We start from the raw sequence: 26,774 nt of genomic DNA on the forward strand, positions 1-26,774 counted from the left end.
CAGAGGGGAGGAGAGAGTGGACGAGGTCCAGATGGTGCACGATTGGCCGCATATTGATACTTACTAAAGCTGGGTAGTGGTATTCAGATCTGATGCTTTCTGCCAGAAGCATTTTTCTTTGAAGGCATTAATAGTTGGTCGTTGCTTCGGATGCGGGTAGAATTGTGATGAGAGCAGACTTGTTCGGTTGTATAGTAAGTAATACCTAGTCATAATGTAAGTGCCCCTGGAGAAGGGCATGGCAGCCCACTCCAGGATTCTTGCCTGGGAAATCCCATGGACAGAGGAGCCTGGTGGGCTACAGTCCATGGGGTCACACAGAGCTGGACATGACTGAGCGACTGAGCATGCACACATGTGAGTGCTGTTAGTTGCTTTTCAGATTTTAAAATGTAGCTATGCATAAATTATTCACGATAATAAGATTGGTTGTTTTTACCAGCAGAATATAAGTATTATCCTTGGTAGTATAACATTCAGTCGTGCGCTGGGATTGGCCCTCTGTCTCATGAGTGACGTGGTGGCACAGGCCAGCTCATTGCTCGGTGTGTTGTCTGTGGTGCTTTTGTGCTGCAGAGTCGGGGCTGAGGACCCACGGTGAGACCCGTGGCTCTGAAGGGCTGAGCTGTTCACAGCTTGTCCTCTGGCCTGCAGAATTCCATGAACCGTATATAGTCCACGGGGTCACAAAGAGTCAGACACGACTGAGCGACTTTCACTTTCATGAACTGATTGACGATGTATGGCAGAAACCAACACAACATTGTAAAGCAATTATCCTCCAGTTAAAATGAATACATAAATTAAAAGAAATTAGGAACAAAGAAATGAGTTTTTAAGATTTAAAGCCTTAAATATTTATTTAAAAAAGAATACAAGAGCAGAAATAGACCCCCGGTATAGAATTGAGCTGTTGGTCTATTCTGAGAAAACACTCGTGCGGTTATGGAAATCTGACAAGATAGACAGCTGGCATTTCAGACGCATTCGTTTATTCAACAGACATTGAGCACCCACTCCAGACCTTCCCCTGCCCTGTGGCTGCTGTGGATACAGTGAAGTTGAGGGGAACACAGAACTGGATGAACATCCTTGCCCCCAGGTGCTTAGTGCGCACGGAGAAGACAGACAATAAACAGGATAAGAATACAGTCTGTCGTGTGCCGATAAGAGTTCTAGAGAGAGGGAGACTCGGGGGAGCAGGGTGGGAGGAATTTGTTCTGATGGGTTGTCAGCAAAGCCTGCCAGCGGAGGCAGCGAGTTTGTAAGAGATCCTAACAACGCGGAGGAGCTGGCCTCCCAGTCTTCCCCAGAGGAGCGTCCAGATCAGTGCACCTGAGTGGAGCTGGAGAGAGGAACCGTCCACAGAGGCCAGACAGGCCTTGGGAAAGGCTCAGTAAAGGGGAAGCCATTGCAGGCTTGTGAGCAGAGTCATCCTGTGATCCGAGTTTTATTTTCGTGGGTTTTGATGGCTCCTCGGTGGAGACTAGACCGAGGGGGAGGGCCAACTTATGGAGACTGATTCAGACGCCTTTGGAACAATCAGGTGAAAATTTAGGTTGGCTTAAATCAGAATTGAGGGGTGGTAAGAAGTGGCGAAAATCTGTTTGAAGGCAGAGCCACTGATGTTTGCTGAAAGAGTGGATGTAGATGTGAGGATGAGCTGTGACGGATCCTGACTGAGCAAGTGGAAGGACAGAGTTAGCACTGCTGAGATGGGGAGACGGCGGGCAGGCTGGCCAGGGTGCAGGTGAGAGTCCCACCTGCACAGGTTAAAGTCAGACGCTTCGTGGACAGGATCCCAGTTTGGGATCCCAGGCTGGAAATAGAAACATTCGCGCTCTCAGTGAATAAGTGGTGTTTACAGCCCAGCTACTGAAAGACATCCGTGTATTTAGGAGGGAAAAGCCATGGGTGCTCCAAGGCAGGGCCATGGAGAGGACCAGGAGAGGGAGGTGTTCTGGGAGCCGCAGGAAGCAGAGCTCCGCTGGTCCTGGGGGTGGTGGGGCAGGAGCCCTGCTGGAACAGGTTCAAGAGGAAATAGGGGCGGAGATGGAGAATTGGAAGTGGAGGTGGCTTCTGCTTTTCCAGGTTCTTGAGATGTAGTTGGCCTAAGGTAAACTGCCCACTTTTGAAGTGTACAATTCTGATGCCTCTTGGCATCACCACAGTCAGGGTAACGGGGTTCTCTGTCGTCTTCTTCCAGTCCCGGCGCTGCTTCCTGTCTCTGTGGATTCGCTTGTATCTTCTAGAATCACATGTAAAAGGAGTCACACACACTGTACTCTCTTTCTGCCTGGCTTCTTTTTTTTTTTTTTTGAGATTCATTCATATTGTTGGTATCAATAGTTAATTCTTTTGTTGTCAAACAGTTTTCTGTTGAATAGATGTGCTGTTATTTAGCTATTCACCTGTGGATAAATATTTGTTTTTCTGTGTTTGTGTTAGTCACTCAATCCTGTCTGACTCTTTGCGACCCCATGGACTGTAGCTCGCCAGGCTCCTCTGTCCATGGGATTTTCCAGACAAGAAAACTGAAGGGGTGGCCATTCCCTTCTCCAGGGGATCTTTCTGACCCAGGCACTGAACCTGGGTCTCCTGCATTGCAGGCAGATTCTTCACCATCTGAGCCACCAGGGAAGCTGTTACAAACGAAGCTGCTATAAACATTCTGCATCTCCTTGTGGACATATGTCTTGTTTCTCTGTGGTAAATAAATACCTAAGAGTAAACTGCCTGCGTCATGCGGTGGTTCCATGATTAATTTTTTAGGAAAATGCAAACCAGGTATTCACAGCGTTCAGAACAGTACACATTCTCACCAGTGTGTCAAATCCCACTTGTGTGCATCTTCGCCAGCGTTTGGTACAGCCAGTCTCTAATGTTCGGCTTCCTAGTGGGAGTGAGTGTATGGATATAACATTATGGTCTCAACTTGCTTTTCCTTGGCGAGTAATCGTGAGTGTCTCTTTTGTGTACTTAGTTGCCGTTGGGTGTGTATCTGCTTTCTCACCCAGTCTTGCCCTACTCTTTGCGGCCACATGTACGTAGCACAGCAGGTCTTCTGTCCATGGAATTTTCCCCGGAGGAATGCTGGAGTGGGTTGCAATTTCCTACTCCAGGGGATCTTCCTGACCCAGGGATCAAACCTGCATCTCTTGCATCTCCTTCATTGGCAGGTGGATTCTTTACCACTGAGCCACCTGTGAAGCCTTTTACATGTCTTCTTTGGTGAATTGTCTTTTCAAATAGGAAATTTTTAAAATGAATTATTGCTTGCTTTTACATACTGGTCTGTCTGTACAATATTCCTAAATAATATAAATGTTTTAAGTGGACATTACTTGTACTTCTTTAAAAACAGGCTTTAATTCATAATGGCTTCCCTGGCGGCTCAGATGGTAAAGAATCTGCCTGCAGTGTAGGTCGGGAAGATCCTCTGGAGTAGGGAATGGCCACCCCCTTCAGTATTCTTGCCTAGAGAATTCCATGAACAGAGGATCCTGGTAGGCTACAGTCTGCGGAGTCACAAAGAGTTGGAGACAACTGAGCAACTAACACACACACACACAATTCATAATGGTGATTTACAAGTGATTAATGCAGATTCCAGCGTAATTGGAGAAGACAACCCCTGTCTTTCTACATTCTAACAGGTCGCAGCACTGCAGGAGGAGAAAAGCAGTCTGTTGGTCGAGAATCAGGTATTAATGGAAAGACTTAATCAATCAGATTCTATAGAAGATCCTAACAGTCCAGCAGGAAGGAGGCATCTGCAGCTCCAGACTCAGTTAGAGCAGCTCCAGGAAGAAACATTCAGGTAAAGGACCCCTCACTCAGCTCTAATCCTTTAAAATCTGGTAATGTCTTTGGCAGTTAAGAATATAGTGTTAGGGCTTCCGGGTAGCTGCAGACCAAGGTGGCTCTGTGATTAGCCACTTCCCAAAAGTCTTCCCACACACTGTGAAATGAGCACACGTCTAGGAAAGTTCTCGCCCTCAACCTGACTTGCAGACAGAACGCCCCAGTTGAACCGTGACTGTGGACGAAGGGAAGGAGCAGATCCCACCCCCACCCCACCAGGTGCTTGGAGACAACTAAAGTCAGACTGAGAAAAACATCAGGAAGAACTAGCAAAGGGGCCTGAGGGTGAGTAGGAATGGTCACTGGAAAGATTAAGCTCACTCAAAATTGGAAATCAAATTTAAAACCAAAAAAGGAAATTAGATCACAAACTGCAGGGATAGGATTTCAAATTAAGTGTATCTTCTTAAAGGGCCAGATGCCCCCCCCCCCCAAAAAATTTTTTTTAACCAGGCATGGAATTTAAAGATTGTGCCTTCCAGCGCACAGTTTAAGGGCATAAGAGAAAGGCCAGGGGTGACGTTTATAGAGACAGATGTAGTTAAAGGGCAAGCCGATGTAAGGGAGTCGTCCTCTAACACATCTTCTCGAGGAGGAAAGGGCCACAAAGGAAGAGGGCCCACTAGCAGTCAGGTGGTAAAAGGAAAATCTGGTGTCCTCCAAGACAGAACAGAGCGCAAAGTCTAAGGACCTGGCAGGATGATAAAAATACTGTGTTAACGATTTTCTAGAAAATGTATCATGACCCATTTATTACCTAGCCATAGATTTTCAGTGTTAAAAGTGTGGGTGAAATTAAGTATCATTACTTATCCACTAACTTGATATGGTTACGTATCTACCAGTCTTTATTTTTCTCCAGTGATGTGATGTTTTGTTTTGTTTTGTTTTGTTTGCCTTGACCAGAAAAAAGTGCAGTTTCTTAGTCTTCCCCGAAACCTAAGGCAAATAGTCCATTGCTTCTGGTCTGCAACCGCAGTTTAGACTGTAATCTGAGGACCCTTTTGGAGAGTCTTCAGGCCCTCTCTTCCAGCTGCATATCTGTTAGACTGGATTTCCTTCATGAACCTCAGCCAAAAAACCCTCACATCAGACGCATGTAGAAACAGGAGAACCCAGCTGTCTTCGAGTAAACCAGTGATTTGAATCACAGAATGTAAAAAACATTGCCACTCTTCTCACCGTTTTTAGAAAGTAGTTGTGTTTCATAAACAATATATTGTATTAACATAATGGGTTTATTACTATTATTTTCAAATGGCTAACATCTCATTTATCAGTATTCTTTAAACAAATCTGAAAAGAAGAGTAGCAAACTCAATCCAGTGCTATAGTAAAAATAAGCTTTATCCCAGAAATATTATTAAATCTGTTATAATAACTATTAATTCTATTACAGTAGATAAATGTATTATGCCTCCTCCATAAGTTAAAGGAAAAGGAAGAATAAACAATAAGCTTGGTACATGAAATTATCAGTAAAGTTAAGAATATAAGATGAAGATGAGTATTAATCTATTAGTATTATTTGACTTTTTTCTTGACACTCTAAAAATCCTGGCTTTGCCCCTTGCTAGCTGTATAACCTTTGGCATACCTCCATTTCTCTAAGATGGTCTAATAGTTTTGTCTACCCTCTAGAATTTTTGTGAGCATTAAATGAATTAATATATGTAAAGTACTTTAAGAATATTGCTTGGCACATAGAAGCTATATAAGATTTAGCTGTTGTTACTTTTCTAGAAAATGAAATAAGAAAAAGAAATGAGATTAAAATACTGGAAAGACAAAAAATAAATGATCATTATTTATAGATAATGTGTGTCCACCCAGAAAATAGAAGAGAACCAACTGAGAAGTCCTTAGAACCAATAAACATTTAAGAGAGAGAGGGTTATGTTCACCTTTGCTTATGTCCCAGGTCTTTCTAGCAGTAACTAGTACCACCGGGAAAATTCTGCTCATAAGTATATAAATGAAGAAGAAGAAAAAATTGTAATGCTTACCCTAATGGAAACAGCTTGGTACCCGTGCAACAAAATACAGACACCAGTGACACAAATGATCCATAAACCAGTCCAAGTATATATAAAAATTTATAATATGATAAAAGTGGCATTTTCTAATCCAATAGGGAAAGGTTATTTGTTAAATAGTTTGGGAATGATTGGTAGGTGTTTTGATAGGAAAAGTTAGATTCCTGCTCTGTATCATATACCCAAATGGTTTCCAGAGAAATTGAAAACTTTAATGTTAAAAAAATGGAACCCTATAAATACTAACAGAAAATAACGAATTAGAAGAAAAAAATTCTAATTGTGCATTAGAAGCAAAAACTATGAAGGGTGAGATATATTAGTTGAATTGGATAAAAACTAGGAGTCTTATGCTTTAAATACATAAACAAAATTAAAATAACCAGTGATAAATATTTGTGACGTGAGAGAGAATCCTGTAAATCCAAAGGAAAGGTGTATGTGTTAAGCAAAACAGATTCGTACATGGAATTCCCCAGCAGCCCAGTGGTTAGGACTCTGCGCTTTTATGGCAGAGGGGCTGAGTTCAGTCCCACAAGCCGTGAGGTACGGCCAAAAAAGCAGCAACAGATTAAAATAAATTAGGAACCATATTATCCATATTTGAGAGGTGAAAAGATCTATGAAAAGAAGTCAGGCTGGAAGTTACACTCCATAAATGTTAACAGTAGGTACCTGCCTAGAGTAATGCATGATTTTTATCTTCTTTGTTTTTCTGCATTTTTTTAAATTTCTAAAGGGAGTATGTTCATTTCCTAATTAAAAATAAAACTTAATAGCTGATATATTTTGAAAAATAGCACTTGGTGTCTACCTTTCTGAGTAGAGGATGGCAGTTGTTGTCTTTCTTCAAGTCTTAGAACGGCAGAATCTGTTTCCAGGATAGTTAAAACTTGGAAATACGGCATATGGTCACAAAAGTGGGAGACAAGTTCAAGAAGAACGTATTGTCATTGTTTTTAACTTACTTTTGCTGTTCTAAGAAGAATTATTAGACAGTAGAGCTTTCTGGGTCTGTTTCGTTTCGATGACAGGCTTGAAGCAGCCAAAGATGACTATCGAATACGCTGTGAAGAGCTGGAGAAGGAGATCTCTGAACTTCGGCAGCAGAACGATGAGCTGACCACTCTGGCAGACGATGCTCAGTCTCTGAAGGATGAAATAGATGTTCTTAGGTAACCCAGCCCCCCATCCCTGTGGGATCTCAGACCCGCCAGGCCCCCGGGGTTCACCTCCATGGAACCATTTCTCATCTTGTAAAGCGGGAATAGTACACACGCCCACTCAGGCTGACACGTGGAACTGAGTGAGCCTATGTTTCTAGGCACTCGGAACAGTATCTGGCAGTAAGTGCTGCATATAAATGTTGGTTAAGTAGGAGTTAATCTCTGACCAGCACTTCATGCTTGCGTAGCTGTGAGCTTTCTCTCTGCTGCTCCTGGGTTGTCATTCTGTGTCGTCCGGCTGATCCGTCGTCCACTTGCTCAGATCCTGTCTCCCCTACGAGGCTCATTTCCTTGCTGGACTCAGCTGTGCTCTCACCGGGCCCCTCGCTCCCTGCTGCTTCGGTTCTCCACTGTTCTGCCTGTTTAACCTGTCCTCCGTCGGATCCTTCCAACCATCTGTATCTTACCCTTTGGCTCTTTAAATGCTGAGAACGAATAGAGAAAATCACATAGTGATGTCATTTTTGTCCTCCTGCAGACTGATGATCCTCGCCCTCCTCTGGGCTCCCCCCATGTGCCCCCCGTTCTGCTGCCCATCCGTGGACGGCTCTGTCCCCACCTAGCTTGTCGCTGCTCTGAGTTTTCCTGACTCTTCTCACCTCTCCGTCCGCCCCCCCACTCCTGAGCTGCAGTCTCGGTGCATGACGTTGCCCCCTGCACCGAGGGACGGGGTCATGACCCGTGGACCCGCTGCGTGCTGTCTCCTGCATCCCCACCGTGTTTGGCCTCTGCTGCCTGCGTGCAGACTGGTGCCCCGTCCACTGCTGACTCCTGGTGCTCTGGTCTGAACCCTTCTTGGCTCTGCAGGGACCGGTGCCACATCAGTTATCACTTCTCTTCCCATTTGAATCTCCGGCCACCGCCCCCCCCCCCTGCCCCCGCCAAGCATCTATTTGTATGTTTCGGTTCCTCTCTTCTTAGAAACAGTGAGAGAAGTATTACTCTCTGCTTCTCTCCAGAACAGATTTAGATTACACGGGGTCAGATTTACATTCTCTCCTTAACCCACTAGAGTTCGCCACCGCCCCCCCCCCAACTGCTCCTCTGAAACAGCTGTTCCTCTGGTCACTAATAACATCCAGTTGCCAAATTATTTGGACACTGTACAGTATATTTTGCTTTTGTGCTGCATGGAACTCTGTGACTACCTGCTCCTGCGTGCATTCCTTAAATTTTATGTAATGTTCTTCATTACAAATTTTGCTGTCACTTTGGTCATACTTTTGAACCTGCCCAAAAAACTAAGCTGGACTCGACCTTTGGTCTCGTCATTTCATTAGAACGTGTTACTTCCTGGCGATCTTCTTGGTTTATCCCTGTCTACAGCAGCTTTCAACTGTGGGTGTGTTTGTGATTCCTGGTTTCCCATCTCGTTCTAGACATTCTTCTGATAAAGTTTCTAAACTAGAAGGCCAAGTAGAATCATATAAGAAGAAGCTAGAAGATCTAGGTGATTTGAGGCGGCAAGTTAAGCTCTTAGAAGAAAAGAATACTATGTATATGCAGAACACAGTCAGTCTAGAGGAGGAGCTGCGAAAAGCCAACGCGGCTCGGAGTCAACTCGAGACATATAAGAGACAGGTAAGAAGGTTGGCCTGGTTTCTTGACGTTGTTTGCAGCTGAATTCCCCAGAGTCACACTGGCTCATCAGAGTCCACTGACTTGTTTCCACGGTGTTTGGTTTTTCACCTCTGAAACTTGGTTCTTATCCAGAGGTTATCGATTGGTCCCTACAGCAGATACTTCTGTTACGTCTTAATGTATTGCACTGAGTCTTGGCTGCTGTGCTCAGCCTGCCTCTGGTTGCAGCAGTCGGGGAATCCTCTTTATTGAGGTGCTCGGGTTTATCCTTGCAGCGGCCTCTCTTGCTGCAGAGCCTGGGCTCTAGGAGCACGGGCTTCAGTAACTGTGGCACCTGGGCTCAGTGGTTGTGGCGCACGGGCTTAGTTGCCCTGCAGCATATGGGATCTTCCCAGACCAAGAACTGAACCCACGTGCCCTGCATTGGCAGGCAGATTGTTAAACATTGGACCACCAGGGAAGTCCTGTATGCTGATTTTACAATCTTGTCCAATTCCCATATTACTACTTTTGGGAGGGGGGACCATTTTTGAGGTCTTATTTTGTTTTTATATTGCTTCTATTTTATGCTTTGACTTTTTGGCCATAAGGCATGTGGGATCTTAGCCCCCTGACCAGGGATGGCACCTGAATCCCCTGCGCTGGAAGGCAGGGTCTTAATCCCTGGACCAGCATGGAAGTCCCCCATATGACTTCTAACCACGTCTATTAGTTTTCTTGTCAGAAGTCATATTTTACACAAATAAAAATCTTTTTGTTTCTTTTTACAGCATATCCTTTTTTCCCTTCTTAGTCAGCATGCCTGACCTTTACTATAGTCTTGAACAGAAGCAATAATAATAGACAACCATTTCTTGTTGTTGATTTTTTATGCAGTACTTTAAATGTTTTACCAGAATATTATAAGGATTGCTTTTGGTTTCGGTAGCCACCTTTTCTTAAGTAACAAAATTTCGTTGTATTCCTAATTTCATGAGTGTTTTTCATAAGCGGATGTTGAATTTAATCAGCTACACCTTTGAGAGACGCCTGTGCTGCTTCTCCTTCCTGTTAATCTGATGAACTGTATCGATAGATCCCTGTGCTTGACCATCCTTGCCTTCCTGAGATAAGCTCAGTTCAGTCGTAGCAGGTTTATTTGTTGTTTCACGTTGTTAGATTCGCTTGGTTTATTTTACTTGGAATATTTTACCTCTACAGTTAGTTTACTCAGTTTTCTATCTCGTGCTTTCCTTGTCTTCTGATTTTGGCATCAAAGTTATATTCACTTAATGTAACAGAGACGTTTTACTAGAACAGCCCTGTACACCATGTATGGCTGGTGGGGTTTTTTGGTGAATATATTTTTCCACATTTCATTATGAAAATTTTCAGCATACAACTAAGTTGAAAGGATTACTGAAAGTTAAATGTAGTCCAAAGAAGCTATGAATGTGATTAAAGGGTATTAAATTAAAATAAGAAATGATTTTATCAGAGTTCCAGAGAGAAGAACAGAATTATAGAGGGACATTATTTGAAGGAAAGAATGGCTGAGCGTTTTTCAGAATTAATGAAAGACATCAGATTTAGTATTAACCGTGAATTACAAACTGAATAAATAAAAAAGAATTCTACACCTATAATTATTATGGTGAAATTGTGCTATAGAATATAGAAATATTATACTCATTCTCTCTGTTTCTGATCTTGTTGTTCAGTCACTAAGTTGTCTCCAATTCTGCGACCCCATGAACTAGTTTCTGATCTGGAGCTTAATGTTATTTTATTTTTCGTTGTAATACTTCTCTTTCTGCAACTTCTCTTTTGGTGGCTATTCACATCTACGTGATCATATTTAGTGGTATTTTATTCCTTTTATAATTTAGGTTTCTTTCTTTTCTTTAAGTATAACTCCAGTTTAACTTGCTTGGAGGGCTTATTCTTCTATTTTGCTTTTGTTCGTACTGTTAATGTTTTTCTGCTGTTGTTCTTAGTGGTTTATTTCTTTAACACTTTTGTGATTTGGGGTTTTGCTCTCATCTTTAGCTTTGAGAGTACTGGGGACCTGGTTGAGGCTGTGTTCTTCCAGGCAATACGTGTGTTTCGTATGCCAAATTTACCACTGTGTTACCAACCAAGGTGACTTAAATTAATTGCTTGGTTTAGGGTTTGCCAGACAAGACATATGGCAAAAATTCTAACACAAATCCATCTATCCACAGGCTATGGTTACACATTTTCAAGTTACACTTTATAAAACCCAGAACACTCACTTTAAGGCAGGCAAGTTTCCTTACTGACTTTGCCAGCTGATGGATTTTTTCCCTAACCTACCTATTTACTGACTCACTACCTTTCAGAATCCAAGATGGTTTAACAGCCACCACCTGCCTCCCAATATGTTAAAGGCCTGGGCCCCTGGCACTTTCGGTGGCATCTCACAGTGCCCGTAGCTTCCTCACAAACCTCCACTCTAGTTTTAGCCCCTGATGACCTCCCAGGCTATGGTTTTTCCTGTGGTCATGTATGGATGTGAGAGTTGGACTATGAAGAAGGCTGAGAGCCGAAGAATTGATGCTTTTGAGCTGTAGTGTTGGAGAAGACTCTTGAGAGTCCCTTGAACTGCGAGGAGATCCAACCAGTCCATTCTGAAGGAGATCAGCCCTGGGATTTCTTTGGAAGGAATGATGCTAAAGCTGAAACTCCAGTACTTTGGCCACCTCATGGGAAGAGTTGACTCATTGGAAAAGACTGATGCTGAGAGGGATTGGGGAAAGGAGGAGAAGGGGACGACAGAGGATGAGATGGCTGGATGGCATCACGGACTCGATGGACATGAGTTTGAGTGAACTCCGGGAGATGGTGATGGACAGGGAGGCCTGGCATGCTGCGATTCATGGGGTTGCAAAGAGTCGGACACGACTGAGCGACTGAACTGAACTGAACTGACCTCCCAGGCTTTCTTACAAGCTTATCAATGCCATCGGACATTTTTCCCCCTTAGCATTTCTTTTGCTTCATGCTGAAAGGACTTCCAGACTGCCCAGTTACCTGTGTTACAGGAAACGAAAGTCCTGTAGGTTTTTCTAGGTTTGAGCATTTGTTCTTCCAGATGGTCTGGTTTTAGAACCCACAGTATCCAGGCAGATTTCTGTACCTAGGTTCTCCACTGAGTCAGGCTTCTGTAACTTATCTATTTTTTTTTAGTATCTGTGGGGAAGATAATCTTCATAGATCTGTAGAAGAAATTTGATAATTTCTAATGTGTCAAATTATAAAAATTAATGATACCTTTCTATACCAGGTAGTAGAACTGCAGAATAGATTATCTGAAGAATCGAAGAAAGCCGATAAATTAGATTTTGAATATAAGCGGCTAAAAGAAAAAGTTGACAGTCTTCAAAAAGAAAAGGATGTGAGTATGTATATTGGCATTTTGGTTTTGATCAGTGTCAAAATTAAGAAAATGATATTTAATTCTTATTTTGGGTACGTTAATTTCTTGTTCTGTTTATAAATTTAAAGTTTAGAGATCCTGTTGATTTTTCAAATTATTTTTAATTGGCAGCTAATTGCTTTACAGTATTGTGTCAGTTTCTGCCATCTGTCAACATGAATCAGCCATAGGTACATGCATGTCCCCTCCCTCTTGAACCACTCTCCCGCCTCCCACCCTTCTGAGTTGTCAGAGAGCATCGGATTTGAGCTCCCTGCACCTGTTGATTTTTAAATTAAAGAAGATTCATATTTGTGTTTCAGAAATAGATCTAAAATAAAAGATTGAGAGACTGTTCATTCTAATTTATTTTCTGTATATTTAACTTTTGTACCACTGATGCTTCTTTTCCATCATCTTACTTGTGATTTGCTATAAATTTATGTAGCTTTTCTGTTTTCTGTATGTTTACTACAGAGGACACAATTCTTTTTGTTGTTGTTCAGCATATTTTGAAGCTTCTAAAAGTATTTTTACTTTGTCATAATTCATGAACTGTCTTTGTTGTGTGATTTTTATGTTTCATGAAAAGAATTTTATTTACGTAATAAGATACTCATTGTTAAGAATGGAGTGGTTTTGTTTCTTACGGTTAACTAGATAAAATACTGAATTTTATTTCCGTAATAAGATACTCATTGTTAAGAATGGAGTGGATAGTTTTGTTTCTTACGGTTCACTAGATAAAATACTGCCTTGCCCATGGACTGTATTCAGTGTGGTTAAACTGGAAAAAACCTAATCTTTTCCTTCTGTGATTGTTCTGTAAAAGATTAAAACCTGTAACATGTTCATGTTCCGCACTGTTTATCATTCTGTCAGGTCAGGCAGAGACCACTAATGAGTAAATTCATGAAGGTTGAAGCTGACCTCCCTTGTTCTTAATGTCCCTCCAGAGGTTGAGATCGGAAAGGGATTCTCTGAAGGAAACCATTGAAGAGCTTCGCTGTGTTCAGGCTCAGGAAGGACAGCTCACAACTCAAGGTAACAATGCTTCAGAAGCCCAAGCAGGATTATTTGTTTCCGTAGTATCAGGAAAAATGTTAGGATTCATTTTAAGATGATTGCACCAAAAAAACAAGAACTTAAAGTTGGAGAAGAGGCCATGAGATTGATACAGATTTTCAACTGTTACCCAGATTTTATGGAAAATAGACGATAGTTATGAGACCAAATTTATTTACCTACTTTTTAATTTTATATTCAAATGTTTATATATTATATATATATATATATGTCACTTAGTCACGTCCGACTCTTTGCAGCCCTGTGGACTGTAGCCCACCAGGCTCGTCTGTCCGTGACATTTTCCAGGCGAGAATATTGGAGTAGGTTGCCATATCCCCAATGCAGGGATTGAAGCCTCACCTCTTGTGTCTCCTACATTGGCAAGCAGTTTCTTTACCACTAGTGCCACCTGGGAATGCATTCAAATGTTTGGGTTTTATTAAATCAAAAGCATAAATCATTTGTTAAATCATTTGTGTTAATAATAAACCTGAAAAGTTTCTAGTGACCTCTTTAAAAGTATATCAGACTTTGTAAATCAATGATCTTTCTTTCAGCTGAGAAGTGAGGTGGGTAGCAGTTCACTAACACCCACTACTTGGGAACTTAACGTCCAAAGTAGAAACCTTTTCCTCCTCACAGGAAAGGAGCAGCGCTTAGCTGAGAGTTTACCTTCCACCTCTTGGGGAGCACGTGAGCCTGGCTGGGTGCTCGTACACTTCACCATCTGCTCACTCCCACTCGTATTTCCAGCCCCTGGCTTTCCTGTTGCCTGAAACTAGACTGTCTCTTTTCCTCTGACTGCAGCCTCCTTTTCCCTGCGCCCTCTTTCTGCCAAACCTGCTCATTCGCTCCATCGTCCTTCAGCCCCCTCTGTGGCCTCTAATGACCATGCTGATGGCCTTCTTTCCCAGGTCACCCAGCCTACATACCTGCATTTCAGCTGTGTTCTCGTCACCACTGTCTTTCCTTATCCTCTTCACCTATTTCTGAACCAGCTTATCAAACCCTAGCTCAGTTTTTTTTTTTTTTTATAATTTTGTTTCTCTGTTTGTTTCTTTTCTTGCTGTGCTGGGTCTCTGTTGCTGCGTGTGGGCTTTTATCTAGTTGTGTGAGCGGGGACTGCTCTTCGTTAGAGTGCTCGAGCTGCTCGTTGCCGTGGCTTCTGTTGGTGGGGCGCATGGGCTCTCTGTGTGTGGGCTTCGGTAGTGGTGGCTCACGCACTTAGCTGCTCCGCTGCGTGTGCAGTCTTCCTGGCCCAGGGCTCGAACCTGTGTGCCCTGCATTGGCAGGTGGATTCTGCACCACTGGACCACCAGGGAAGTCCTATGGTTTATTGTATACACAGTAGCTTGCATCTGCCAATCCTGAACTCCTGATTTATTCCCCTACCCACCCACTTTTCCCTTTTGTAACCATAAGTTTGTTTTCTATGTCAGTGAGTCTGTCTCCATTTTGTAAATAAGCCATGGTAAACACTCTTAGCAACCTAGGAATAGAAGGAAACTTTTGCAGCCTAGTAGAGGTCATCTGTGAACATCCTACAACTGACCTCATACTTAGTGATGAAAGACTAAATGCTTTTCCCCTAAGACCAGAAACAAAGCAAGGCTGTTCAGTCTAGCCACCAGTATTCAACATGGAGTTTCTCACCAGTGCAGTCACGGAAGAAAAAGAAAAAAGAAATGAAGGGCATTCAGATTGGAAAGGAGATCTGACAGCTGAGTTCGGCAAGGTTTCAATGTCCAAGATCAGTGTGTAAATACGTTTCTGTGTACTATTAGTAAATAATCAGAAAGTGAAATTACAGTAGTTATCTTAAGGAATGAACTACAAATAAGTTTAGCAAAGAAATGCAAGACTTCCACACTGACAACTATGAATCATTACTAAGATAAATTAAAAATATAAATAAATGTAAACACATTCCACATTCAGTTGTGGAGAGAGACTGCAGTTCTCTTCATATTGGTCTAAAGATTCAATGCAATCCCAATCAGATTCTCAGCAGACTTTTTTGTAGAAATTGACAAGCTGATTTTACTGATACAATTTATACGAAAAAACAAAGTGTCCACTATAACCAAAAAAAAATAAAAAGCTAGAGAGCCTACACATCCTGATTTCAGGAGTTACTTTAGGGACTTCCCCAGTGGTCCAGTGGTTAAGACTTCACCTTCTAACACAGGCCGTGCAGATTGAATCCCTGGTCGGGGAGCTCAGATCCCTCATGCCTCAGGGCCAAAAAATGCAAATGTAAAAAACAAAAGCAATATTGTAATAAATTCCATAAAGACTTTAAAAACGGTCCATGTCAAAAAAACAGAAAAAAAGTTACTGTGAAACTGCTATAATTGAGCAATGTGAAACTCGCATAAGAGAGACATAGAGATCAGTGTAATATATACCACACTAGTAGAATGAAGGAAAAAACGCATCATCCTCTCAATTGATGCAGGAAAGGCAACTGACAACGTCCAAAACCCTTTCATTAAAGAAATAATGTAAACTAGAAAGGAAACTTCTGCAGCATGAGGAAGGTCGTACGAAAAACCCACAGCTAACAGCGTACTCGGTGATGAAGAACCAGAAGCTTTTCTTCTAAGATCAGGAATAAGACAGTGACGCCTGCTACCACCACTTCTATACTTCGGTTAACATGCTACAGGAAGTTCTAGCCAGAGCAATTGGACAAAGAAAAAAAATCTAAATTGGGAAGGAAGAACCAAAAATATTTCTGTTTGCAGATGACATGCTCTTATATGTTGAAACCCTTTAAAAACTACACACACGAAAAAAAATAGAACAAATAAAATGAATTCAGCAAATTTACGGGATATAAAATTAAACAACAAAAATGAGTTACATTTCTATACACTAGCAGTGAACAATATGGAAAGTAAATTAAGAAAACAATTTGATTTACAATAGAATTAAAAAGAATAAAATACTTGGGACTAAATCTAACCAGGAAGACACTTGTACCCTGAAAAGTACAAAACACTGCTGAAAAAAATCAAAACCTAAACGGGAAGATATCCATGTTCATTGGAGACTTAATATTGTTAAGATGACATCACGGAAACAATCTACAGATTCAGTGCAATTCTTATCAAAATGCTGATAGTATTTTTTGCAGAAATAGAAAAACCCAGCCTAAAGTTTACATAGACTTTCAAGGGACCCTGAAGAGCCAAAACAATCTTGAAAAAAAAATTAGCTTGAGGACTTACACTTCCTGATTTTAAAACTTAGTAAAATGTTAGAGTAATCCAAATAGTATGTATAGGTGAAAGGGCAGATGTATAGACCAATGGAGCAGAATATAAAGGGCCTGGAAATAAACCTTCCCATAGACGGTCAGCTGATTTTGAAGAGGAGCATCAAGACAGCTTAGTGCAGGAAAGGAAAGTCTTTCAAGAAGGTTGTGCTGGGAAAGCTGGATGTCCACATCCAGAAGAAGGAAGGTGTCCATCCTTATACCATATACGAAAAGGAAGTCAAAATGGAACCCTAAATGTAAGGACTAAAACTGTACAACTTTAAGAAGAAAGCATAGAGAATCATCATGATGTTGGATTCAGCAGGGGTTCCTTGGAATTGATACCAAGAGCACAGGCAGCAAAAGGAGTAACAGGTAAACTGGACTTCATCAAAATTAAAATCTTCTCTGTGTCAAAGAACACTGTCAATAGAGTGAAAAGGTGGCGTGCAAGATGGGAGGAAATATTTGCCAATCCTTTATCTGATAAGTGGTTGATGTCCAGAGAGTATAAAGGACTTCTACAACTTAGCAGCAAACAAGCAAAGGACTTACAGACACGTTTCTCCAAAGAAGATATCCAGATGGCCAGAATTTGTATATGAAACAGTGCTCAACATCATTAGTCATTAGAGAAATGCAGATCAAACCCACAGTGAGGTCCCACTTCATACCCATCAGGATGGCTGTCATTAAAAAAGAAGGAAAATGGAGATAACAAATGTTGATGAGGATGTATCGAGATCAGAGCCCTCTTGTATTGCTGGTGGGAATGTAAGATTGGGTCAGCCACTGTGGAAGAGTTTGGTGGTTCTTTATAATAAAAAGTTAAAGTTATCATATGATCTAAAAATTCTGTTCCTAAGTATATACCCAAAAGAATCAAAGCAAGGACTCAACTAGATCCTGGTATGCCAATGTTCACAGCAGCATTATTCACATTAGCCAAAAGGCAGGAACAACCATGTGTCCGTCAACAGATAAATGAATAAAGAAAATATGATATGTATGTATAATGGAATATTATTGGGCCATATAAAGAGATGAAATTTTCATAAATGCTGCAACATAGATGAATATTGAAAGCAGCGTGTTAGGTGAAGTGAGCCAGACACCGAAGGACAGATGCTGGCGTGAGGTATCTAGAATGGCCAGATGTTGGCATTAAAGTTACAAGGGGCTAAAGGAGAAAGCAGTGGGGAGTAGTTACTGCTTAATGGTTACAGATTTTATGTATTGAGTGATGAAAGCATTTGGAAATAGACAGTAGTGATGTTTCCACAAAATGGTGCCTTAGCATCAGCATAGGACTTCGCGTTACTCAACTGTACACTTAAAAATGTTAAAATGATGATGATGATGGAAGGCAACTGTGACATAGTTTTTGTACTTTAATGCTCAAAGTAGGGTTCATATAGGGACTAAAGGAGGTGGTTGTGGTCTCTCTTGACCTTGAGTCAGTGCTTGTGTGTTTATAGGGTTGATGCCTCTGGGAAGTCAGGAGTCTTCAGACAGTCTTGCAGCAGAGATCGTCACACCGGAAATCAGGTAAGGAGATGGGGAAGTCCAGTCACACTTCACAGTATTGTTGTAGAAAACTTACTCCTCTGTGATATAGAGGACCAGTTCCTTACTCTTTATCACTGACACTTTCAATCTGAACTCGAGGCTCTGTGTCCTTGATTTCAGCACGTTAGAGACCTTCTCAGCTGGCCGTACAGAAGCTTGGTTTCTCTCTTGGGGAGGACAGGGTCTCACACATGCAGACAGACACATCTCTGCTTGGGTATCCTCAGCAGACACTTAGCCGTGAAACCACGTGGCCCAAAGACAAAGGTTATGCTTAGCCATTAGCCTGCAAAATACTTAGTCGCTGAGATTTATTACCTAAGTTCAAGAAATGGTCTGGGGAAGACAGAAGCAGAGTCAGGAGGAAACATCGCCCTGTCTCTATTGCTCTTCCCTCAGAAGTTCCTTACATTTGTATTTTAAATATTCTGTTTATTTTAGTGTATGCCTGGCTTTATGTATGAGAATGAGTAAATGATTGGAAAGCATCAGCTGTCCAGCAAAAGGATAATGATTAATCCTGAATATTGCTTTTACCTTATTTGGGCTAATTTGCCCCCTTTTTAAGTTAACACCAGCCTTGATTCTTGATAGCATCCTTGGAGGTATTAGCTAAAATAACAGTTATGTAAAAGTTATAAACTGTGAAAGTTGCCATAGGCATTCAAACATTTGTTGAATAAATGAAGACAGTATTTATTATTGTTAGCATTTGTTTAAGTACAGAAGGTGTGTAACGCAACACCAATTTTGGAAGCATCTTAAATACCTTTTACTTTTTTGCCATCTGATATGGTACTTTATTATTGGACCAATAAAATTTGTTTCACAAATAAATACTTATTTTATGAATATTTATAAATAAATGCGTGCTGCATCCTAAGTCGCTTCAGTCATGTCCGATTCTGCAACCCTATGGACTGTAGCCCACCAGGCTCCTCTGACCATGGGACTCTCTAGGCAAGGATACTGCAGTGGGTTGCCATTTCCTTCTCCAGGAGATCTTCCCAACCCAGGGATGAAACCTGCGTCTCTTATGTCTCCTGCATTGGCAGGCAGGCTCTTTACCACTGGCACGACCTGGGAAGCCCCTATAAATAAATGGTTATGTCCAAAAAACAAATTTTAAGGACGCTTTTAGGTAATGAAGTTGAATTTTTAAACTGAGAGAAAAGAACAATGATGAAGATTCAACAAAATGGCTTCTATTGAGTATTACTCAGTAAAATTAAAATATGCTCTGTGTCTACAAGAGCTATCAAGGTGAAACAGTGCAAGGGGTGAAACTTCTCAACACGTTAATAGACCAGTATTGACATAGGTCAGTATTCTTGACACATAGTGAGATTTTCTTTTCCAGTTTGCAAAAATCTATTAAAAGTGATAATTTTCACTAATGTTAAGGGTGTGGAAAAGTTAGAAACCTCATAAACTAAAAATAAAGAGATACAGTTTTTTAATTGAGATATAATTGACGTATAACTCTGTAGTAGTTTTAGGTGTACAACATAATGATTTGACATGTGAATGAAGGATACATATGTGTTGTGAAATGATCACCAGAGTAAGTTCAGTTAGTATCCATCGCCACAGAGAACTACAAAAACATTTTTTTTTCTTGTGGTTATACAGCTGTTCTTTTGAGCAGTTTGGCAGAATGTGTAAATGTTTAAATCAAAAAGAAAATAGGATTTTGAAACCTCATTCATTATACATCATGATACTTGGAGATTGTTTATCTTCAGACCATCAATTCTATTATAAAAAGAAAAGGTTTGAGACCTGAGATGTGCTGTCTCAGCCAGTTAGGAGCTAAATTTCTTGCAGGTTCTTTTTTTCTTTCATTTCTGTTCTACGTATTAAATCTGTAATGGTGCCTCGCTGGATTTTGGTAACCATGTTAATCTGTTTTTCTTCCGCTCTCAGGGAGAAGCTCATTCGTCTTCAGCATGAGAATAAGATGTTGAAAATCAACCAGGAGGGTTCCGACAATGAGAAGATCGCCTTGCTGCAGAGCCTTCTGGATGACGCCAACCTCCGCAAGAATGAGCTAGAGACAGAAAACAGGTGAGGGCGCGGCGGCCACTCCAGTCACCGTGATCTGATCCCTTCAAACACTGCTGCAGGGGCTGCAGGGGCAAATGATCTGAGCTGCAGGGGCAAATGAGAGTGTTCTCCTCCATCTCATTTCACAAGTACTTTTTCCACTTACAGGCAGATTTGCCCAAAAGGGCTGTGTCTCTGTGATAGAAGCCCCATCTTCAGTTCTTCAGGCAAAATGATACCGAAGTCCTGCCGTTTCCCCTTCCTAATCACTAATTAAAACTAGAAGCTTAAACAGCCTGCCAGTGCAGGAGACACGGGTTCGATCCCTGGTCCAGGAAGCCCCCACGTGCTGAGGACCAATGAAGACCGTGCACCACAACTCCTGAGCCCGTGCTCTAGGGCCCGGGGGACACGGTTCCTGAGCGTGTGCTCTAGGGCCCGGGGGATGCAACTCCGGCTCTAGGGCCCGGGGTGCACACCTGCCGAGCCCGTGCTCTAGGGCCCCGGGGGACGTGGCTCCTGAGCCCATGCTTTAGGGCCCGGGGAAACGGCTACTGAAGCCTGAACGCCCTAGAGCAGCCAGAGAAGGCTTGGCAATAAGAACCCCACGCACCACAACTGGAGATTCGCCCGCACTCACCACAGCTAGAGAGAGCCCCCACGCAGCAACGAAGACCCAGCGCAGCCAAAAGCAAAATTAATTCATTAAAAATAAATAAAATCTTTTTAAAAAAAACCTAGAGGATAAAATAATGTCACCATTAATTGACAGTCTTTGGAGACACTTTTACTTCGTCGTCATGATCAGATTAATAAGTTTGCCTTGTTTAGACAAGCTGATGTTTCAAAGAATCAGTTGGTGTAAGGAAAATAGTGGGAACCCTCATAACGAATTGATAGAGCTTTCTTTTTTTAATCTGTTTGAAATCATCCATCTTATGAATAATTCAATTATTTTGAAAATTTGGAGTCTGCAAATCTAATAAGCACATCACTTTCCTGCTTGTAAGTTGTAAGTTTTCAGAGTATTGCAGTAGGCAGTCATTCCAACTACTTTTAAAAGCAATTCTTACTCTGGCAAGGATTACTTTTATATTTTGTTGTGACAATCTTCTGATTCTTTTCCTTTTTGGAAACGTTTCTTAGATCCCAAACACATGGTGTCTTTTCTTTGTCTTAGAGCTGTGATATTCTGTCATTTTTTGAGGGATTTGACATTTTTATAAATAGTTTCACAGTTTATGTGATATTACAGATTCTTTGCTTATTATGCCTGATAGATTTGGCATTTTCCAGGTATGAGTCAGTCTTGGGAGTCAAAATTGTTATGACAGTTTTACATACTCTACCTTTCTTCCTGTGACTTTAATTTTTAAACCTGCTGAGGGAGAATCAGCAAACAGTGTACACAATAGGGTGATTTATTAGAGCGTAATTGAATATAAACAGAAGGAGACATTTGCATATCAGCTCTTAGGAGCAGAGATGAGTACTTTATTTAAAAAATACTTAGAAAAAGTGGGAAAAGAGAAGGGAGAGGAATGAGAACAGTGGAAAATAGGTGGCAATCATGCAGAGCCCAGGTGAGAGCACCTTGATTGACCCATCCATCCTCGGCCTCCACTGTATCTTAGTATCTTAGTCAGGAGAGCCTTGGAGAAGGCGATGGCACCCCACTCCAGTACTCTTGCCTGGAAAATCCCATGGACGGAGGAGCCTGGTGGGCTGCTATCTCTGGGGTCGCACAGAGTCAGACACGACTGAGTAACTTAGCAGCAGCAACAGCAGCAGCAGGAGAGCCTGCTCCCGACACTGATTTCTTGTCAGGAATCAACACCTGCTACATCTTCTATCACACTTGCCATGTCTTTTACAGGCCTTACTACAGCTTTTCTCCTTAAAAACAGAACGACTACTTGACATTTGTACTGTAGCACTTGCACGTCCAGATGACTGGTTACCTCCAAGTGCCTCTTACTTACAGCTGTGTTGGTTTATCAGATTGCAACACGAGTAACTTAACTGTGGGTCATAGCCATCTGTGGGTTTTATGACCTGCCACAGTAATAATAATAGCAGCTAGCGTTTATTAAGCCACTGTTTGTTCCAAACACTGTGCTGAGTGTTTTAAACATGTGGTCTTACTTTACTAAAGTTTTGCAGATGGAGGAATTCGGACTGAGACCCAGGCTACCTGACTGCAAAGCCTCTAGTCCACCAGTGTGTCTTCTGCCATATTTGTGAAACATTCTCCTTCCCGTCGTCCCCCTCACTGGATGCTTTTCCTCTTAGGTGAATTGTCGTGTGTTGTCTTGCTGAGTTTAATAAGTACTCACGTTACCTGGTCTCTGCCTTAACCTGCCAGTTGCCAGCACTGGACTAGAGCCACGCAAGCAGAGTTTCAGTCCCACTGGGCCTTGCGGCTGTGTGACCGTGAATCCAATTTGCTCACGCCATTCCTCACCTTAGAAGGAGAGCTCAGCCTCCAAAGTCCTCTCCAGTTAGTTTTGCCAGTAAGTTGGCATTTGTTAAAATCCGTGATACCTGCTGACCCTCCAGCAGTATTAGGAGAGGCACGAAGGATCCAGAGTAGAGCCACGTCGGAATCTCTGACCCTCGAGGTCGGCATTACAATCCTCACATCTTTTGTCGGTGAACTTTCTCATACATATTTACACACGTTTTATAGCTTCATACACGTGTGTACATGCTTGAGCTGTACTTTAACTAGTATTTTAGACTATGTGTTATGACATTTACAATGGCCTCCACCTAGTAGTAGTATTTGTTGACGAAATAAATTTCAAAAATCACTAGGATGGAAAGTTGAAATAGTCTTAGAGTTTGATATATTTTCCCTATTGCTTCCTGAGAAAATTAAACAAAGTTACAGTCAGTTATGTACTTATGTACCTCTGTTCCCATATTGAGTATGAATTTTCATGTAATTCTTTCACTGAGTGGAAAAGCAGATTCCTTCATGTGAAAAAATACCAATTATTATTATAGGTTTATTATATCTTTACTGTGATTCTTACTAAATTATAGCACCTGGAGGTTTCTAATAAGAATTTCTTGTTGAGTAAAAAAAATTTCATGCCGAAATTCTTGGCTGTTTGGATTCTAGTCATTGCCCTGTTTTGTCCTTAATTGGGGGGCATCTGACTTTTCCTAAAGTGTTTTTTACTAGACCTGCCAGCCCCATGGGAGCATCCTGGACTTCTCTTCCTCCCTTCTTTACCATGTTCATGGTTGATCACTTCCCCTTCCTCAGTTCTTCTCAGCTTCAGGAGCAGCCCTGGCTCGTTCCTTCTGAGTCCCTGGTTCCTCTCCAGGGTGAGCCGTCCCTTCCGCCCTCTGCTTGGTGATCTGCTGGGGGCCTTCCTGGTCTCTTGTGCGCCGGGCCGCACTTGCTGCAGCCACTGTCGTTCATGCTCACGGCCCCAGTCGTCGCCAGACGGCCCCAGGGTCCGCTGTGCCCTCCTGCTGGGCACCAGTTGCAAGGGTCCAGCCGTTGTAACAGGCATTTCCATCACTCAGTTTTCAACAAATAGCAAGCAAGTTTCTTTGTGCTGTGGCTCAGCCTGTTCCTCCTGCGTTCCCTTTCGTGGTAAGTGGCTCTTGGTTGCTGAGAGTACAGTCCTTGGTGGTTTTTTGCTCCTTCTGTTCGTTTATGTCTTCTGTGCATCTCCTCCTCTGACCCCGTCTGTTTCAGGGAAGCGTAGTCATCACTGCGGTGGCCTCCGCCCGGGCTTCCTACTTTCCTGCTGCTCTCCGCCTTCCAAAATGATCTCTTCAACTTGCACGGCACCGTGATCTTTCTGAAATACTCTCGGCTCCTTCAGCATCACCCAAGACCCACTAGTCCCCCGACCGTTGCAGCCTAATGATCTATAGAGAATTTGTGGAGACAGAGCTCCAGAGTCAGCATTTTTAAATGCTGGCTGGGCTCTTTTCCCTTGCAACCAAATTTTAGGTGCAGTTACAGGAAATGGCAGCCTAGTCCATTATTCTTGCTTGGGAAATCCCATGGACAGAGGAGCCTGGCGGGCTACAGTGCATGGGATCACAAAGAGTCGGACACAGCTGAGCGACTGAGCCCAGGATAAATGAAAACACACTTGAATTTCACACAAGGTGGCCCAGCCTCTCCTCTGGTTTCATCTGCAGCCTGCCTTCCCCTCATAATGTCGTCATAATGTAGAATTCAGCCATATAATTCCTGAACTCATTGTGCCTGCTCCCTTTCTGTGCACTGTGGACGTGCTGAATTCTCGGTCTCGAATCCCCTTTCCACCATTAACCACACAAGCCTTTTATTTATTGTTCTGGTCTCGGTTCAGGTGAGGCCTGACCCCTCCACACTATTAGGTGCGGTCCTCACTTCTTTGAGCAGTTCTCACTCCTCTGTATACTTCTGTGTGCTGTGTTGAAGTATTTATCTTGAATTTTATTTGTTTACATTTTGCCTCCCCAAGTGCAGTTTTTTTGTTTTTGGCTGCACCCAGAGACTTGCCCGACCTTAGTTCCCTGACCAGGGACTGAAGCTGGGTCCCTGGGAGTGAAAGTGCTGAATCCTAACCACTGGACCGCCAGCGACAGCCCACGAGGACCTTTTAGCACTGCACTGAGCACTCACTTGAATAAGTGTATATTGAAGTGAATTTCAGACGAATATACGTGCACAAGTACACCAGCTCAACACAATGTGTCTGTCAAACACTGCAATGGATGTCATCGTCAAAACTTCAAGCTATACAAAAATAATGAGAAAAGTGAATTGCTCCAACTGTAATATGAGAATTTGTTTTGCTCATTATGTGAAAACCTAAGGGAAAAGGTATAAGTTCAGTCAGAACTTGGAAAATTAATGTACATTTGATTCCTAGGCTGGTGAATCAAAGACTCCTAGAAGTACAGTCACAAGTGGAAGAACTGCAAAAGTCTTTACAGGATCAAGGCTCAAAGGCAGAAGATGTAAGTCTTACTTTTTATACTATGAGTATATTAAAAGTATATTATATACTTTTAACTATGGTCCAATAGTTTCATGATGTTTAGAAAAGCTGTAACTTTTTTTTTTGACGGTCTCTATCAACATAATTGTGATGATATTGGTTATAGAAAAGAAACAGTGTTTTCCTTTTACTAACATTGCTTATAAAAAGACCAGACAGTGCTTTGTGTCTCAGATTCACCCTGCTGGGAATTAGAAGTTCATTTGTAGTTTTTAGCTAAGGTATTGGGCTTTTGTGTTCCATGGATGCTCAACTCAGTTTTCAGAGTATTGATTTTCCTTCTGGTCAAAAAAAAAAGTGCTGACACGATCTCAGCATGCTCAGGTAGCACTGTTCGATGGAAATCGGTTTTATGAAAATGATGCCCTTCCGAGAATCCTACCCTCTCCAGGTTTATGAGTCCCTCTTTCTGCCCTTCCCCTTGGCCACACACAGACACACACACACACACAGACACACACACAGACACACACACACACAGACACACACAGACACACAGACACACAGACACACACACAGACACACACACACGCACACACACACAGACACACACACACACACACACACACGCTCAGATAGAAGCTCGCTGACCTTTTTTCCCTCTGCCCGTGTGTCACAGCCCTGCCTGTTCGGCGGGTGCTCGCCTAGGATACAGCACGGATGTGGAGGCAGAAACAGCTCCTCCTCCACCTCCTTCTGCTCCCTGCCCATCAAGGTGCTCACGCGGCACGTAGCAGTCAGTCTGATGAAGGCGTGCAGCAGTCAAGTTTTACAAATCCTGTACATTTAATGAGCTGTGTACAATAGAGCTACACTTGCAGAGTCCTCAAAAGTGATGTGAAGAGGCGATAAAAACAATGTTCATGACCAATCTTTGCTTCCATCAATTGGTGATTTTTTTCTCATTACCAGCGTAATCTGGCTTTTGAGTATAAACCTGTTTGGTTGTTCTCGTTGGAGTCATTCTGGGTGCTCCGCGTCAAAGCTGTAGACCCATCCAGTTCCATCCAGCCTTAGTAATGTAAGAGGGTGTGAAGACAAAACAGTATTATTGCTCAAGGCCTCAGGGTGTGAGATCCGAAAGCTCATCCGTGACCTGATTTCTTGGGTTTCTTAAGCACCGTCTGGGTTATGCTGGCCACGTGCTCTCTGAGGTCACAGGTTGCAGCTTATCCTCTAATTTGTTGTTCTTCTTAGCTCCCCACGTGGATTCCCAGTTCCCCAGATTCTCACCAGCATTTAAACTACCTCATTCCGTTATTAAAATGGAACTAATTTACTTTTATCCAGAACACTAAATGCCAAGCAGAGCCACCATTCGGGTGTGAAAATACTAGTAAACCTAACCAAGGGGGTCTTAGAGGTGAGCCGAAGTGACGTCTCTTAGTTCAGTGGCACCACTAGGTCCCTTAAACTGAGGTCAATGTAATCTTGGTTTTGGTCTTGGAAACTGAGGAGACTTCCTGTTGATCTGCAGAGAGGAGAAGAATGTGTGGGTCATAGGAGGTAAACATGGCAAAACATCAGTATCTGCTCAGCCTCAGGGCAATAACCGCTATACTTGTTTCTCTAATATTAAAACATACAGAAAGAGATTTATTCTACAAAAAATAATTTTACATGGCCTGATTAGATACCGCTGTGGGAATGAAATCTAATTAAATACGTTGCATGTCACTACTTCAA

The 26,774-nt window shown here is 42.2% G+C and overlaps 1 protein-coding gene and 1 long non-coding RNA gene across 4 annotated transcripts in view; both read left to right on the top strand.

Moving 5' to 3' along the window:
- Positions 1 to 26,774, top strand: part of HOOK3 (hook microtubule tethering protein 3) — an 88,355-nt gene that overhangs the window by 40,760 nt on the left and 20,821 nt on the right. For all 3 annotated transcript variants that reach the window (XM_061404613.1, XM_061404614.1, XM_061404615.1), the window contains 8 exons: positions 3,657 to 3,820; positions 6,935 to 7,075; positions 8,506 to 8,707; positions 11,994 to 12,104; positions 13,082 to 13,169; positions 17,934 to 18,003; positions 19,951 to 20,091; positions 24,960 to 25,047. In XM_061404613.1, coding sequence (XP_061260597.1) covers positions 3,657 to 3,820; positions 6,935 to 7,075; positions 8,506 to 8,707; positions 11,994 to 12,104; positions 13,082 to 13,169; positions 17,934 to 18,003; positions 19,951 to 20,091; positions 24,960 to 25,047 — 1,005 coding nt within the window. The remainder of the gene's footprint in view (positions 1 to 3,656; positions 3,821 to 6,934; positions 7,076 to 8,505; positions 8,708 to 11,993; positions 12,105 to 13,081; positions 13,170 to 17,933; positions 18,004 to 19,950; positions 20,092 to 24,959; positions 25,048 to 26,774) is intronic.
- Positions 12,111 to 12,984, top strand: LOC133240065 (uncharacterized). The gene is made up of 2 exons (XR_009734087.1): positions 12,111 to 12,766; positions 12,846 to 12,984. It is a non-coding gene; the product is annotated as an uncharacterized LOC133240065 (long non-coding RNA).

Source organism: Bos javanicus, chromosome 27 (genome assembly GCF_032452875.1).
Source record: "Bos javanicus breed banteng chromosome 27, ARS-OSU_banteng_1.0, whole genome shotgun sequence".
NCBI classification, from domain to species: domain Eukaryota; kingdom Metazoa; phylum Chordata; class Mammalia; order Artiodactyla; family Bovidae; genus Bos; species Bos javanicus.